The sequence below is a fragment of the Triturus cristatus genome, chromosome 4_2 (assembly GCF_964204655.1).
Source record: "Triturus cristatus chromosome 4_2, aTriCri1.1, whole genome shotgun sequence".
Classification (NCBI taxonomy): Eukaryota; Metazoa; Chordata; class Amphibia; order Caudata; family Salamandridae; genus Triturus; species Triturus cristatus.
This window is the reverse complement of record NC_140586.1, coordinates 183948186-183964214: the sequence shown is the minus strand read 5'-3', so window position 1 is coordinate 183964214 and position 16029 is coordinate 183948186. Positions and strand designations below refer to the sequence as shown.

General features: G+C 45.8%; 1 protein-coding gene across 1 annotated transcript in view; it reads right to left on the bottom strand.

Annotated features, from left to right (window-relative positions):
* DDX47 (DEAD-box helicase 47) overlaps positions 1-16029 on the bottom strand; it is a 215686-nt gene that overhangs the window by 100865 nt on the left and 98792 nt on the right. The window contains exon 3 of the mRNA XM_085601034.1: positions 12244-12432. Coding sequence (XP_085457160.1) covers positions 12244-12432 — 189 coding nt within the window. The remainder of the gene's footprint in view (positions 1-12243; positions 12433-16029) is intronic.

Here is a 16029-nt window from a genome sequence, read left to right as displayed (position 1 = left end):
CAGCCCTCTCAGAGGAGGCGAAAGTGTCCACCAGGAAGTCGTCTTCAATTGTGTCAGAGTGGAGTTGCACTCCATGATTGGCTGCAGCACGTTCTATGAGGGCATTGAAGGCAGCAGTGTCCTCTGTGGGAGATGTTTTTGCGCCATAATGCTGCGTGTCCTGGGCATCTGTTGAGGTACCCTGGTCTGCAGGGTCATCCCAAGCTTGATCTGGGTCCTGCTGCTCCTCAGGATCTATATCCCTAGGGTAGGTGGTATCATCACCTATGTAATCCTCCATTGCGTCCGTGTCGGAGGGCGTCAGAGAAAAGGACTGGGGATCCGGATAGGAGGCATGCAGGCGTTCGTATAGAACCGGTTCCGACTCTGCTGGCAGTTTCTGCTTCAGAGGGATTCTGTAAGAGTCTAAGGCCCGCTCTGGCGTGGCCTTCCGTTTTCGGAGCATGAGTCTGCCGGTGTCGGCGTCGATGAATTGGGACGGTGAAGGCTCAGTAGGAGAGTGTCCAGTAGATGGGGACCTCGTTCGGCGGACACATGTCCGGATCTTGAACATTTTCGATGCCGTGGACAGCGGCAAACCAAAAGTGATGGTGGCTGGTGCCGGAGGTGCCTTTGGAGCCTTTTTCGGGTCGGGGCCCGACGTGGACTGGAGGGCTGCCCGTTCTTTGATGCGTTGCAATGACGCTGCAACTTGTCGCACCGAGAACGCCGAAGGTTGTTTGGCGCCGAGTGTTTCCGTAGAGGTAGGCGTTGACTGCTTCGGAGCCACAGGCTCATGGAGTCGAGGAGAGGTAGGAGCGGTCGACGGAGTCGATGACCTGACCCGTGTCGCTGCCTTTGAAGTGGACTCCGATGGGGCGGCCATTTTAACTTTGGTAGTCGGGGCCGACTGCTTCGGTGCCGGGGGCCGAGGCGTTGTTGTGTGACCGACGGCCCTCTTTTTCGGGTCGGCACCGACATCCTCTGCAGCGAGTTCGGCACCGAAATCCCGTGTGGTGCGTTCGGAGCCGATGGACTGTGCTGGCGTCGAAGGAGTGGAGGTCTTCGAGGGCTTCGAGACGACCACTGCCAGTTTCACTTTCAGTTTCTGAGGAACTGGTGCGACGATTGGTTTCGGTTTCGTTGAAGGGAAACCAGTCTTTTTTGGTATTAATGGCTCGTGCTGTATGTTCGAGGCCGGGCCCGAAGGCGGTGCCGAAGAACTTATGGATTGATCTCGGGTAAGGCCCGGAGGCGATCCCTCGACCTGAGCCGTAGAATGACGCACTTTGATAGCCTCCGTTTCAACGGGTAGGCCCTGCTCTTCACCAGAGCTATCTCCTTCGGCCCCAAAGGCCTCACCGTAGTCCCCTACCTCGTCGTCGGCTTCTTCCCTGTGAAAAAGCTCTTCATCAGCGTCTTCCGATTGGGAATCGTGTTCGGAAGCGGGGCTGGAGTGTATTTCTTCCACGCTTTCAACATCTTCGTCCTCGGTGCTGAAGATGTTGGCCGGGGCCGGTGCAGAGTGCTGCGCTTCTAATCTCGCTGCCCGTCGATTCCGGAGAGTCTTCTTGGATCGGAATCGGGCACAGGCCATACATGTCGATTCGTCATGATCCGGCGAGAGGCATTTGTTGCACACCGGGTGGCCGACGATGTGTGGATATTTGGCGTGGCATAAAGTACACCGCTTGAATGGGGTCCTGGATTCCATCGTCGATGTAATGTCGATGGTCGGGAGAAATGGATCCGAAAACTGGAAGAAGTTTCCAAACTAATTAAGAAAGCTGTCGACACCGAGCGGGAACAGTACCGACGAAAGCTAAAGGCCTTTTGGCCTTAGACGAAATTTTTCCTAACTTGAGCTAAGATAAGTACATCCGAACCCAATGGCGGAAAAAAACAATCTGGGGATGGAGAGGATGCCCATGCGCACTGTGGTCCAGGGGAAGAGTCACCTATCTCAGGATACTTCGAAGACTCTTCCAGGACAACAACGTGCAAACATCCGGACCCAACACTAGGCGGCGATCTATGCACAGATATGAATTCAGCAGCCCACATGCCTCGAACTCATGTGTTTCGAGGTCCTCTCATATGTAATAATGAAGAAAAAGGAGGCAAAGTAATATAAAACAATTGCCTAGGATCACACAATTTGGTCAACTGGGGAAGCCAGAATTGATCCCAGGTTTTCTTGTTTCACAATGTGCACTCCAGCCTTTAGATGTACATGCTTCACATACCTCACACAACCTCGTGCCCTCAACTGCCACAATACTGGCATCAATGTGGCCTTGGACCACACCCCAGACCAAATTATTTGGACCTTGGGAAAATGTTTGCGACTACCCGTGCTGTATAGTATGGTGTGTCATTGTATAGTAAAATATGGTAAGTCATGTCATTGAATAGTATGGTATGGTCTGTTATTATATAGTATGGTCTGTCACTGTTTAGTATGGTATGGCTAGGTACTGTATATTTTAGTATGGCCTATCATTGCATAGTATGGTCTGCCGTTGTATAGTATGGAAAGCAGCCAGCTAATATCTCCCCCATTTGGGCCCAGCAAGATGCCAACACCCATAAGGGTGTCTGGATCAGGTGCTCCACTAGCCCCTGGTATGGGTAGGTCGTCTGAATACGCCTCCTGCAACACATACTCACCAGGCTCAATCTCCGCCCACACAAAATAGTGTTAACTACCCACTGCTGTCAGTACACCATTCGAAGCCCGGGCTATCACCTCTTCTCCATAACACATGCTCCAAACGGCTAGAGGGCTTTGTTCCTCCTTGGATGCACTACTGAAGGCCCTGCCCTATCTGTGCAGTCTGTTCCTTTGCAGTGCCTCATTCCTCCCTCATCTCTGCCAGGATTCCAGGTGGGTGGCTAGAGAGCAGTGGCAACTCACAGATGGACAGCAAGGGGAAAGCTGTTTGCTTTCCCCTTGCTTGAGTGAAGAGCTCTTGGTTTAGGCTGTTGCACCATTTTACCTGCTCGAGAAGTGCTATAGCAGGCCTCGAAAAATCCTAAAAATGTTACTAGACCTGCAGGTCTAGTGACTTCAATAATCTACTCGACGTAATTATAATGCTCTTGATCCAGAAACTGGTTTCAAATTATGTGATCCTGGGCAAGTATTTTAATTCACTGAGACGCCATTTTCTTCTTTACCACATATGAGAGCACTTTCAAATACACGAGTTCTGCACGTCTTCTGTACAGAAAACTATTTTGTTTGATTTAATAAACTACACGTTAGCTCTATATAGAATACAAATCTAGTCACATAAAGAACACACATGACCGCTGACTTGCCTCTTAGTTTATTAAATTCATTGTCATCAGTACGGGGCAGGAATGTTTCTCAAATCATATTTAAAAATTATCACTTTTAATAAATGCATAACTAAAGCATAACGTAGCAGCACCTTGTAATTTGCAATCATCAAATTTTATAATGAAATGGCCACAGAATTTGTCACGGACATGAGGTTTCAAAACTATATAGTGTACAATGTTTGGAAATAAAGTGCCTGCCAATATTTGTTATTTGCACATCACCAAAGTAAAGTATTCCGATTTACTTTGTTCCTATTTAAATCTATGTTTGCATCGCAATTCTGAGTCACAAAAAAAGTTCTTTCATAATTCCTGTTATATTTGCAAATACTTGTACCATTCATTTACAAGCAGTTTAAATGTTGTTGGGAAAAAAAACTGTCATTTTACATTCTTTGGTTTCACAATTCTTGTCAGCTCACTTGACAAAAACAATTAACTGCAATAAGTCAAAGAAAAGTAAAAACCCTTTTCCAGGAACAGATAGGCAACAACTAGTAAGTAGTCAAACTGACATTTGACCTCTGTCCTTGAGCAGTCAGCAAATGTGTCAAGATAAAAACAAAATGTAAAAATGTCCAATTGATGTAGTGCACCATTTGAGGGTAGTTGAATGTGTTGAAAACTTAATAAAAATGTTTATAAAAAAAAAAATAATAAAATTTAAAGGCGTCGCAATTGCTCATTCACTTTCTGATTGAGCAGAACACCTGTCTCTTCCTGCTTAAGTTTACTGGCCAGCAAGGACGAGTATGTGCTAAAAATAGCTCAACCTGGTAAATTCTCACTCGCAATTGCGAGTGGGCGAGTGGATTTTTCGAGGCCTGTCTAGTCACGATAGATGGAGAGGTGGCCATATTCAAAAGCATCGAGACGCTGCAAGAGGATAGGCTGTTTCCAGTCTGGGCGCAGGAATATTTTTAGGAAGCATGCATGAGCAACAGCTGTCTTGACAGGTGGTAGTCTTGGGCTGGACTTTGCTGAAACTAGCAGACCGAATATAGATAGGGTTGCACCTTGCTGCTTCTAGTCAGTGCCATCCACAGATCCTTTTATTGTTACAGATAGCTCCAGTCCCTCACTGTTTTCTTTTTTTTTTTTAAAGAAAATATCTATTTCAATTCCTTGACTAACCCCATTCGCCACAGTTTCAGTTGCTTGTAAGTGCCATTGACACCTTAATGCTCCATGGTATAAAACTGTGACATATCCCTGGTCTCATCTCTTCCCAATCCTGTTTGAAATTCTTGCTTGGACAGGGTGCACTTCCTATTGGAAGAATTTGAATTTCAAAGAAAGATGGAGCATTGGTCGGCTGTGGCTTTTCACTAGTGCTGCTATATCAAGGAAAAATTATTACTGACAGACTTCGTACTTCATTTGCACTTCAAGAAGGCTCTGCATACAAGTATAGAGAAGGCATTTGTTGGTGGTGGCTGGTCTCCTTGAGGGCTAGGAACATGCCTTAAAGGAATCTATGCTGTCATTACTTTCCCAGAGGAAGATGAAGAAATGAGAAGAACATAATTCTGACTGAAAGAATGACCTGAACAGCACCCAGAAATCTGTACCTGTGCGTGAGGGTTGTCTTGAGAGAGCAAATTAACCCAGCGGTCACTAGATCTTTGCTTAAGTCAGACACACTGTCCGGGAAAACATCAGTTGTGAACCTACACGTCCTCACCCCAAGCCATTGTGCTGCAGGGTGACATTATCGACTGACCATCTGTCCCATTCAGAGGTATTCCTTTTCATCTGAGGCCAGGGAAGGATCTAGCAGGGTTTTAGTAGAGTCACGTGGAATCTAACTGAGTTAAAGCCAGTCCTCTAGACCTTCCGATTCAGGTGAGAGCGCCTTCCAAACTAAATTGCAGTTGCCAGAAGAAATTATTAAACCAGTGAGCCGAATGGGGTCCTAGTATAAACTTGCTCCTCGAAATTTGGTACCCCTAGGTGGATGCCTTTTTGGATGACAGCACACTTCAGATTTTGCCCTTTAAAGAACCATTAATACTTGCAAGACTGGTCGAGTCCAAAACTGATTTCAGGACTTTTAAACGCTATTCTGATAGCCACTTATTTGATTTTCAGTATCCCTGTGAATCTTTGGCAGGGAGACACTTAATCTCTCAACGTGCTACATGGATGGGACACTTGTTCCTGTTTGGGTGGTGGGACAAATGGGGGTTCAGCTTTTATTTCCTAGGTTTGTGCTGGGAACATAGCTGCAGGATCTCAAACCCACCTTGTTGTCTAACTTTGCACTCAAAGCCACAGAAAGATAAAGGCCGAGGGTAGACAGGTCATCTACAAATGGATTCCTTGTGTCGACCTGTCGGGCACCTTCACTGTACTGACAGACTCTAAACCCTGCAGGGCAATTTCTTGAAGCAGACCTCAAGTCAGACTTTAGAGTAGGGATCTAGTTCCACTGTTTGCCCTTTGGTTAACATCAGCCATACGGTTTCACATTATTTTCCTACAACCAAGCCCTCTAAATACAAAAAGAGTACATTTCGGGATGCATCTCATACTCAAAAGGAGATCGCATCATCTGGATTTCTTTTGTGTACTTGTCTTAACTGTCCTTTTCAAGTCGAGCCTAGGCAGCGTGCATGCGCGGTCTCTCCACATGCTGTATCTATTTCTGTGGGCTTTCACCACGCTGATCACACGGCCATCACTTTCGTTTGTTCCTTGGCCTGCCTTACAAATTCCTCTGGGCTCTTTGGAAAATGCTTTATATTTGTCCCGCCTTTTGGCTGTTTTGTTCCTGCTCTGGAAAGTGACCGTGTTACATGGATCAGTTAACTTCTGGCCATTTAGTTAGCTTCTGGGCACTAAGTTTTCTTTTGCCTCGGCTCATGGTGCCATCCCACCACAATCTCCCACCGTCGCTGTAATGTTCCTGCTTATGTCAGTGCCCGTCACTATCACTTCTCCATGTTGCTGGCCGCCGTAGCTTCTCTGCTGTTCGTGCTGTGATTTAAGATTGTTTTAATTGAATTGAAATGTTTGGCTTGTGGCGATTCCTTTCTGCTCTGTCTTGCTGCCCGCCCCACACCCCTCCCCAAAGTCCACGCTTGTTTTGCATTTACATCAGAAAGAGCCCGGGAGCAGGTGTGGGCAAGCACGGTTTCCAGTTCTGCCATCCCTCTCCAGAGCTTAGCGGAAATAGCCTGCGTTGGCTCGCTGTAATGTTTTTGTGTAAGACCTGCCTTTTGCGCTACACATTTCTGCAAAATTTTAATACCCAGCATTCAGATTACTGAGCTGTCAGCAGGGCAAGGTTGCATCTATGCAGTTTTCAAAGCTATTTTTTCATTTGATTGCAAGGAATAAGCATGATGACTTAAAAAAAAAATAAAAAAACACTTTTGAAAAACGCACATGCGTTACCTTTCCGATATAAAACAATTGTTTTTTTTAATACCCTACGTCAGCCTGTTCTAATATTTAATCTAAAAAACTTTGGAAGGCGCCTAGTGGCTGGTGGAGAGCGCAGCAGGTGCGCTTGGCAAGGTAGCGTTTCTGCACTTTTCAAAGTGATTTATTTCCTAGTTTAGAACAGGCAGCTCATGAGATCCCCGCGGCCTAGAGAGTGTGACCCATTCATGCTCTCAGTCTGTTTATTTTCTTTTATGATGGTTCCCAGGTTGACATGAAAGTTGCTGGTTAGACATAACAGTCCAATCGTACTTCCTTGGCGTGTTATTTACACCCCATAAAACGAAGAATCTTTTGAAGCTGTGACTTTATTTTTGGCTCCCAGCAGTCAGATGCACGCTCCTGCCCAGAGATTAAAGGGGCTGTAAAATGCGGACACTCCTCAGCACTCTGCTTCACAGGAGACTACGGGCTCTCCTGGGCCATTTACCACCTCCAGGAAAGATGTGGGGTTGTCATGTGCAACGGTGCTTCTTAATTAAAGGCCACGTGGCTTTTCTAATATCAAGGAAAAGAGAACCCTTGCACTTTAATAAGAAGCTAATAGCCCGATCGCTACACAGCCACAGAGTAAAATGCTTTTTTGTGCACCCGGTTAGCCTCATATTGCATTTTGCTACATCGCTCTAGAACTTGGGACGAGTGATAGTGTGCTTTAAAATAAAGAGTAACAAGGTAAGAACTGTTTCCAGCATGGATTGGCTAGCTACAGAATCAGACCCTCTTCCATGCCACACCCCCTTTCGGTGACATTTTGCTTCAGCCTGAGAGCCATGCGCTCGCGTCATTTGTTTACATACAACAGAAGACGAAGCTGCAGAAGGGCGCAGTCCAAGCTTTCAGCTTCTTGTCGCACTCCTAAGTAGCCAGGTGCAGCGGTCAACATCAGAGTTAGACTTGAAGCCACACTGCTTGCAGGTAAGTAAATCTGTTGCAGGGGCCAAGCTTTGGGGTTTAGGTTAGGCACCGGGGGGAGGGGCCACAAAGCAGCACCAAACATACACCACCAGCAGCACCGGGGCAGCCGGGTGCAATTTTGACATCGGGCATCTAATGCTCTTCAATGGAGACTTTGCTTTCGACCAGCAGGCTGCAGGTGTCGCACCGGAGGTCGCAGGAGGGAGACCAACTACAGCAGAGGTAAGCAGAGATGTAGAGGGTCGTAGGGGCACTGTTTGTTCAGCTCACCAAGGCGCAGGGGCTTCCGATGCAGGGGTGCCTTTGTATGTCAGAGTCTTCTTACCGGAGCCAGTCGCAGTCAGGGGGAGCCTCTGGAGGCGATATCGCAGAGTCCAGGAGAGGTCAGCCAGCGATGGACTTTAGGTCAGGATCGCTGGGGAACCTCTTCTGGGTCGGTGGGCCACCTGTATAATGGGTCAGTGACGTCGGGTGCAGAGTAGGCAGGACTTACGGATCCGCAGGGTACCGAAGTTCTTTGTGTTGGATTCTTGGGAACAGAACCGTTGTTCTTGGGAATTCTGGTCTATTTCAAAGTTCAGGCAGTCTTCCTCTGGTTTCTGGAAGGTGCTGGCTGCAGGACAGGCATCTTCTTGCAGGGTCTTGGAAGCTGGAGACAGGCTGGGGCCAAGTCAATAGGCTTCTTCAGGCTTTGCTGCACTGCGTTTTCTTCATCCTTCTACTTCCTAGGTTGCAGGAATCTAGTTTCCAGGTCAGGGGGATCCACCTAAACACTAAATTTAGGGGGCATTTTAGGGGAGTAGCAGTTAAGGCCAATGGGCACCTTACTTGGAGTGACTACACCCACTATTATGCCACCCTCTTGTGGGAGGGGGCATAGACCTAGCCCTGAGTGGAGTCCTCATTTTCAAGATGGAGGGGACTGAAACGTGTGCTTAACTTCGCCTTGCTCCATCTGAGGACTGGAGTTGGCAAAGACGGGCACACCTAGCCTCTACGTTTTCCTGCCCAAAGTGAGGGTAGAAACTGGGGCTGCCATCTGTGGCTAGCAGCAGAGGCTGGGGGTCGCATTACAAAGGCAGCAGCCCGTTGAAGCTTCTCCTTCGAGCACTGGGCCCATTCTGGGGGGAGGAGGTGCGACACCTCTGCCCAGGATGTGCATGGTTTCTAGTCCCAGAGAGCAGAGGCTCTCCACCAAGGGGTCCAGAAACAGGTCTGTGTGTGGCAGGCTGCCTAAAACCAATTTGTGGCCACACCAGGGTCGGTAGGTTTTCACGAAGCACACATCAGAGGTGCCCTCTGAGTAAGTTTTAAAAAATCTCACACAGTCATCAGTGTGGATTTATTACAAGGAGTTGTTTGATACCAAACACTCCTGGTTTCAGTGAAGAAATCAGGGTGCTGGGGAACTCGAGTTGTCGAGTTTCCAGTCCATGTACTCCTTATGTCTTCCCTGGCACTTACAATATTTAGGAATGTACCTAAGTATTGTAGGGATATAGCTACTCATGCAGATATGTCCTCGCCTGTGGTATAGTGCACCCTGCCTTAAGGCTGCAAGGCCTGCTAGAGGGGTGACTTCCCTATACCTACAGGCAGTGCTCGCTGGTATGGCACCCAGGCAGGGTGCCATGTCAAATTTGTCATTTTTCACCTCACAAGGGCATGCAAGCTGCAAGGGCAGTGGCATGGTCCTAGTGAGAGGGTCCCTCTTTAGCCTCCAGGATCTAGGTACCCAGGGTACCGCTTCCTAGGGACTTACAGGGGGCAGAAGTACCTCTTGGGGATACATTTTACGAAAGAAGCACTGGCACACGGGAACTAAATTGCAGGGACCCTGTGTACTACATTCGAAACAACAGCAATACAAGGCAAAAGGTAGGGGCTAACCATTTCAAAAGAGGCACTTTCTCACAGGCCCTAAATGGGGCATTTACAGCGAAACATGGAAATATGAACATGCTGCACTACTTTTCGCTCAGACTTTTAGCAGTGTTTACATGTAAAAGAGGAATCTGCACACAGGGCTTTAATGTGTTGCATGGCTAAACAAATACAGGGTCCCAAATGTAAGACCAATTGGCTATGCCAATGCGTGGCTTTCTTGAAGTCTTTTGTAGTTTAGGGTTGAGGTGAAGGATGACCCCTCTCCCTGTTACCCCTCCAACTACCATCCCACCATTTCCCACGAGTTAGTGACCCAGACATACTCTCAGAATATTGCTGAAACAAATAGTTCTTGGGTTGCACTGCTCCACCTTATGTGCTATTTTCCCAAAGCATTGTCTTCATCTAGAATAAATCTCAAAACAAGACAAAGTAAAATAATTTTTCGCCTATGGCAAAGATCTGTAACCCCTCAAATGTCAATGCTCTCCTAACACTAGACATATAAGAAATTCCAATTGCAAATTTGTAACTTTAAAGACATCCTTTTGGTATTCCCCCATTTTCCGAAATGCGCTATGTATTAGAAAAAATATTGATAATGTAGGTAAGTGACAGATGTTCAGTAACATTTTGATCGTCGGAGCCTGTAGTTTCACTTATCATATTATAGGTATGGACCTGTACGGTCCAAAATGCAAAGCACAGTTAGGTAACGCATTAGAACTGGCTGAAGGTGTCGCACAATGCCACAACACACAAATCCATGCCGCATAAATCCACTACACACAAATTTTAACATCTCATAATAACATGCCACACAACTGAACTATACACACTTCCGCTCCACAGAATTCCACTCAATGCTACATAATTACAAACCATAAAAAAACTCCACATAATTCAACTCCACGCCGCTATTGAATTCCACTTCACTTAATACCACTGTTGCATAATTACACTCCAAACAATATAATTCCACTCCACATAATACAATTCAACTCCAGATAATTCCATTACACATAATTACACTCCAACCAACATTTCACCCCACATATTTACACTCCACTAAATTCCAAAAGACAATCACACTCCACAAAATAAATTCAAATACACACCATGCCACGTAACACCACTCCAACCAATTCCACATCATTCCACACACCACCACACAATTCTGCACCATACAACATAATTACTCTCCACATACCACTCAGCGCCACAAAATTACACTTTACATAATCACACTCTACTCAGTACAACATAAAAACATAACACATAAGTGCACTTTATGCCACATACGAGCAATCCACATAAATGCACTACACACCATGACAATTCCAATAAGCATAAGTTCACTCAACGCCACACAACAGATTTCATCATGCCACAACATTTAACAGCAAACCACATAATTCAACTCCACAACATGCCACTCCAGAACAAACAGTATCATTCCACATAATTAACACAATATCACTCTATATAATTCCACAACAATTAATACCATTCACATAATTCCACAGCACACCATGCCACATATTTCGACTACACAGATCCACACCACACAATTCCACCACAAACAATTCCACCAACCCAGTCATCTATCCCCTACACACCCACTGCCCCCTCTTCGCATACACTGCCCTCTCTCATCCATCATTCATACTCCCTAGCTCCTCTCTTTAGTGCCTGCTCACCCATGCCTCCTAACTGCACCTCCTCGTGCTGTGCACTGGTCCACCTTTTACCTCCCCCCCACCTCTAGGTGCACTTCCCACTCATCCCTCTCTCTCTCTCACTCACGCACTCTTCCCGCCTCTCTCATATTTGTTCACTTCAGGTTCTTCTAGCACAGTTTCTTTTCCGTGCCTTTTCAAGATTTCCATCCCGCAACCCCATACTCTCCTCCTCTTCTTGAAGTGTATTCTGGGTACACAGGAACACCCTCTTTATGCATCTGTGGCCTTCTCTTCCCTTCTTCCTCCCTCTCTTTCTCACTCTTTCTGCTTCTCTTCCTCCAGTTTATTCACCACTTCCTGCATAAACTACCTATCCCTCTCTATCTTCCTTTCTATTCTGTGCAGCTCTCACCCCTATCTCTTCACCATGCCACATAATTCTACTACACAATTCCACCCCACACAATTTAACAACTAATGATTCAAATTCAACCCACACAATTCCACTTCCAAACCACTCCAAACCAATACACATAGGTAAAAGACATTGTCATTTACAATGCCATTAGCTCTAACTCTTGCAAATTCGAGACCGATTGCATTGCAAATGCTTGTTGAAATTCTAGTTACTAAGAGAGTTTTTTTTTTTTTTGTTACGGTCCTGGCTTGACATTGAGTCGGAGTTATTCAATACCTCATATTTTATCGGTGTTTCCAACATCTCTGCCTTCTGCCTTCTGCCCTGACTGTTTTCCCTCTCTACCCTCAATGTCAAGTGTCTAATGGGAGTAACAAGCTTGTCCACTTGGAGTTTACCAGTACTGGGGCCCTGGGACACCAATATTAACCGTCAGCAACCAAGTCAAGACACTGTTCAGTAACTCCCGAATGCCCCAGTACTCTAAGAAAATACCTCACATGCAGTGCCACACTGCTTACTCTTCTCAAGGCACCCACTGTTTACATATAGGTGTTATCTTACCACTTTTGACTCCAATGGACGATCCAAGGGCTTCAAACTGCTCAGAGATCTGGAAGGCCAGCTCACGCGTGGGGGTCAGCACCAGGGCAAACAGCCGCTGGGGGGCCTCAAGGAGGTGCTGCAGAATGGGCAAAGCAAAGGCTCCTGTCTTTCCTGAGCCTGTCTCAGCCAATCCAATGATATCGCGCCCTGTGGAGGAGAGCAAGTGAGTGATCATGAAGGTATAGCCACAAACATAGTTCAATAAAACAACGTTATACTGTGCCAATCCCAAGAAAACACCAAAGCATTGCTAACATTTGCTAATGGAAAACAAGAACAACGAAAGGAACAGATTAGAGTTTCAGGAGATGACAACCTAAAAAGAGACACTTTGAGCTACTTGTGTTACTGTCAAACAATAACATCTTCCCCCGCTGACCCAGATAGGCCCAAAAACCGACGTGACAAGATCCAGACAGATCTAAACTGCAATGTAAATCAGATCTAGGCACCTCAGAGAAGTTGGGTGTAATTTTGACACTTGCTCAAGGTACTGAAGTGAAATCCTCCAATGTAGGGATAACGACTTTCAGCTCAGCTGTGTGCAATACATTTTCCCTCAAGGAATAAATTCCCACTACAATCTGATGTAAATGGCCTCACAGCAGAGACTCCCTCCACACTACCAATTAGCAAAAACTGAGAAAAAGCACGGGTGCAGAAGAGTACGGCTAAATACTGGTATTAGTGTTACAATTTTAGGGGAGAAAAAAGAAACTTTCCACTGTAGCGGTGACAATGCCAGGGGGCAACAGGACGCAAGAAAAGACACACTTTTCTTGTTGGGGACCAGTATGAGTTCCATGAGCAGAGTAAGATTCTGGCCATGAAAGGCAAAACTCAATCTGTGAAAGACTAGAAAGTATACAGAAGGCATACCACCATTACATCAAGGGCTCAACATGAGACATCATTACTTTGCAGGCATTACACTGGAAATCACTGCACCACACGTGACATTACATCACAGGTGATTAGAGGAGTAAAATTGTGTAATTTAATTTTTTTAGGTCTCGACAAGGCAGCACAGGTGCGGTCTCTTCGAGACATGCTTTATTCAGAATCTGGACTTGGAGGACCGTCCATTTTTTTATTAATTCTTTATTCTGACCATTTGGAAATGCTGACTTTTGTTTGGCTACTAAGCTAAGGAGTCTTTTAAATTAGTACATTTTAGCATGGGCAGGGTAAGATTAACTGATTTGCCGAAATTCACAGGATGCCGAGCCAAAGCTGTGCCACATCCTCTCACTTTGGGGATCCATGTTAGAGTTTTTCTTTGTTCACCTCACAGGTGCTGCTCTTATGTCAGGGGGCTTGTTTTTCTTTTATGGACTTTAACCGCTGTCTAAGAACAGTTGCCTGCTTTAAGAAAAGAGGCCAACAATAGATGCCACCGATCCCAGATTCCTTAGACAGACATAGCCCCAGGCTCAAACGCCATATTTATTTGCTTGAGGCAAGTAACAATGATTTACACGAGTACGAGGCTGCCAGGATAACCCTTCTACTATATCAATGCGGCTACATTCCGCTTTGAGTCCTTTACATCTTTGCCCATATTCAAAAGGAAAATGCTACTTACCCAGTATGCATCTGTTCTTAGCATGTAGAGCTGTAGAGTCACATGCTGTGCATAGATCGCCATCTAGTGTTGGATCCGGATGTTTACACTTTGTTTTTCTTCGAAGAAGTCTTTCCAGTCATGAGATAGGCGACTCCTCCTTTCGGTGATAGATTGTTTTCCCACAGAGGGTGAGAATGGAGTAGTAGTAAATAACAGATGTCCTTGCGTATATATGTATAGTAAAAGAGAGAACTACAGCAGCTACAGGTACCCGGGGAGGTGGGTGGGCACATGGGACTCTACAGCTTTACATGCCAAGAACAGATGCATACTGGTTAAGTAGCATTTTCCGTACGAGGCATGTGAGCTGTGGTTCACCTGCTTTGCATAGACTATACAGCAGTATCCCCCTATAGCGGGGGCTATCCTGTAGCTGTTGGAGTTGTCTGAAACAGTGTTTTAAGTACTGCTTGGCCCACATTAGCTTGTGGTCTTGCCAACACATCTACACAATAGTGCTTTGTGAATGTGTGCGGTGTAGACCATGTTGCAGCTTTGCAAATGTCAGCTATGGGAATGTTTCCTAAGAAAGCCATAGTGGGCCCTAGCTTGTGAGTGGAATGTGCTCTAGTGGGTACAGTTAAAGTCCTCTTTGCTTTTGTGTAGCAAATTTGAATACATTTAACAATCCACCTTGCAATACCTGATTTAGAGATAGGGTTGCCCTTGTGAGGTGGTGCAAAAGCAACAATGAGTGGTTTGGTCTTACAAAATTATATTGCTCTCTCAATGTAATACAAGAGTGCTCTTCTGACATCTAAGGTGTGTAGAGATCGTTCTGCAACAGAATCAGGTTGAGGGAAGAATACAGGTAATTTTACAGACTGATTTATGTGAAATGCAGATAATACCTTAGTAATTCTTCGTACCAATCCCAAATTTTTTCCTATCTTTGTGTAGTTGGAAAAAAGGTTCAACTATGGTTAGTGCCTGTATTTCACCCACTCTGCTCAATGAAGTGATTGCAATGAGGAAAGCTGTTTTCCAGGAGAGGAACTGTGGTTCACATTTGTGCATAGGTTCAAAGTGCGGGCCAATTAATCTTGTGAGGACTATGTTAAGATTCTACACTGGGGCAGGTGGGAGTCTTGTTGGTATGACTTGCTTTAATCCTTCCATAAAAGTTTTAATTACAAGCACTCTAAATAGCGATAAATGTTGTCTATTCTGAAGATACGCAACTATTGCAGCAAGATGCAGTCTGATGGAGATATAAGCCAATGCTGACTGCTGTAAGTGTAACACAATGTTTTGTATGGAAGCATCAAGAGGGTTGATAAGATTGTTATTGCAATAATGAATATGCTACTTACCAGTATGCATCTGTTCTTGGCATGTAGGGCTGCTGACATTCATATCTGTGCATAGATCGCCACCTAGTGTTGGGTCCGGATGTTTGCACGTTGTTGTCCTGGAAGAGTCTTCGAAGTATCCTTGGATAGGTGACTCCTCCCCTGGACTACAGTGCGCATGGGCATCCTCTCCATCCTCAGATTGTTTTTCGCCATTGTGGCAGTGATGGAGTAGATACAGAAAGTGATGACCATGCTATACAGTAATTCTGAGAGCTGCAGCTGCTACAGGCGCCGGGGAGGAGGGAGGGCGATATGAATGTCAGCAGCCCTACATGCCAAGAACAGATGCATACTGGTAAGTAGCATATTCAGTTCGAGGCATGTGGGCTGCTGAATTCATATCTGTGCATAGAATATATAGCAGTGCCCTCTATTAGCGGCGGCTACCAGTGCCAGCTGCAGCGGTCTGAAAAAGTGTTTTGAGAACAGCCTGTCCTACAGCTGCCTGCTGTTTTGACTGCACGTCTACACAATAGTGTTTTGTAAATGTGTGTGTAGTGGACCATGTGGCTGCTCTGCATATATCATGCAGGGGAATATTTCCTAGAAAAGCCATGGAAGCCCCCAACTTGCGTGTTGAGTGGGCTCGTGGTGGAATAGTTAATGTGCGTTTTGCCTTTTGATAACAGATTTGAATACACTTAACTATCCATCTGGCTATCCCTGCTTTGGAGATGGCGTTACCTTTGTGGTGTGGGGCAAAGGCAACGAACAGTTGTTTTGTCTTCCTGAAGGGTTTAGTCCTGTCGATGTAGTACATGA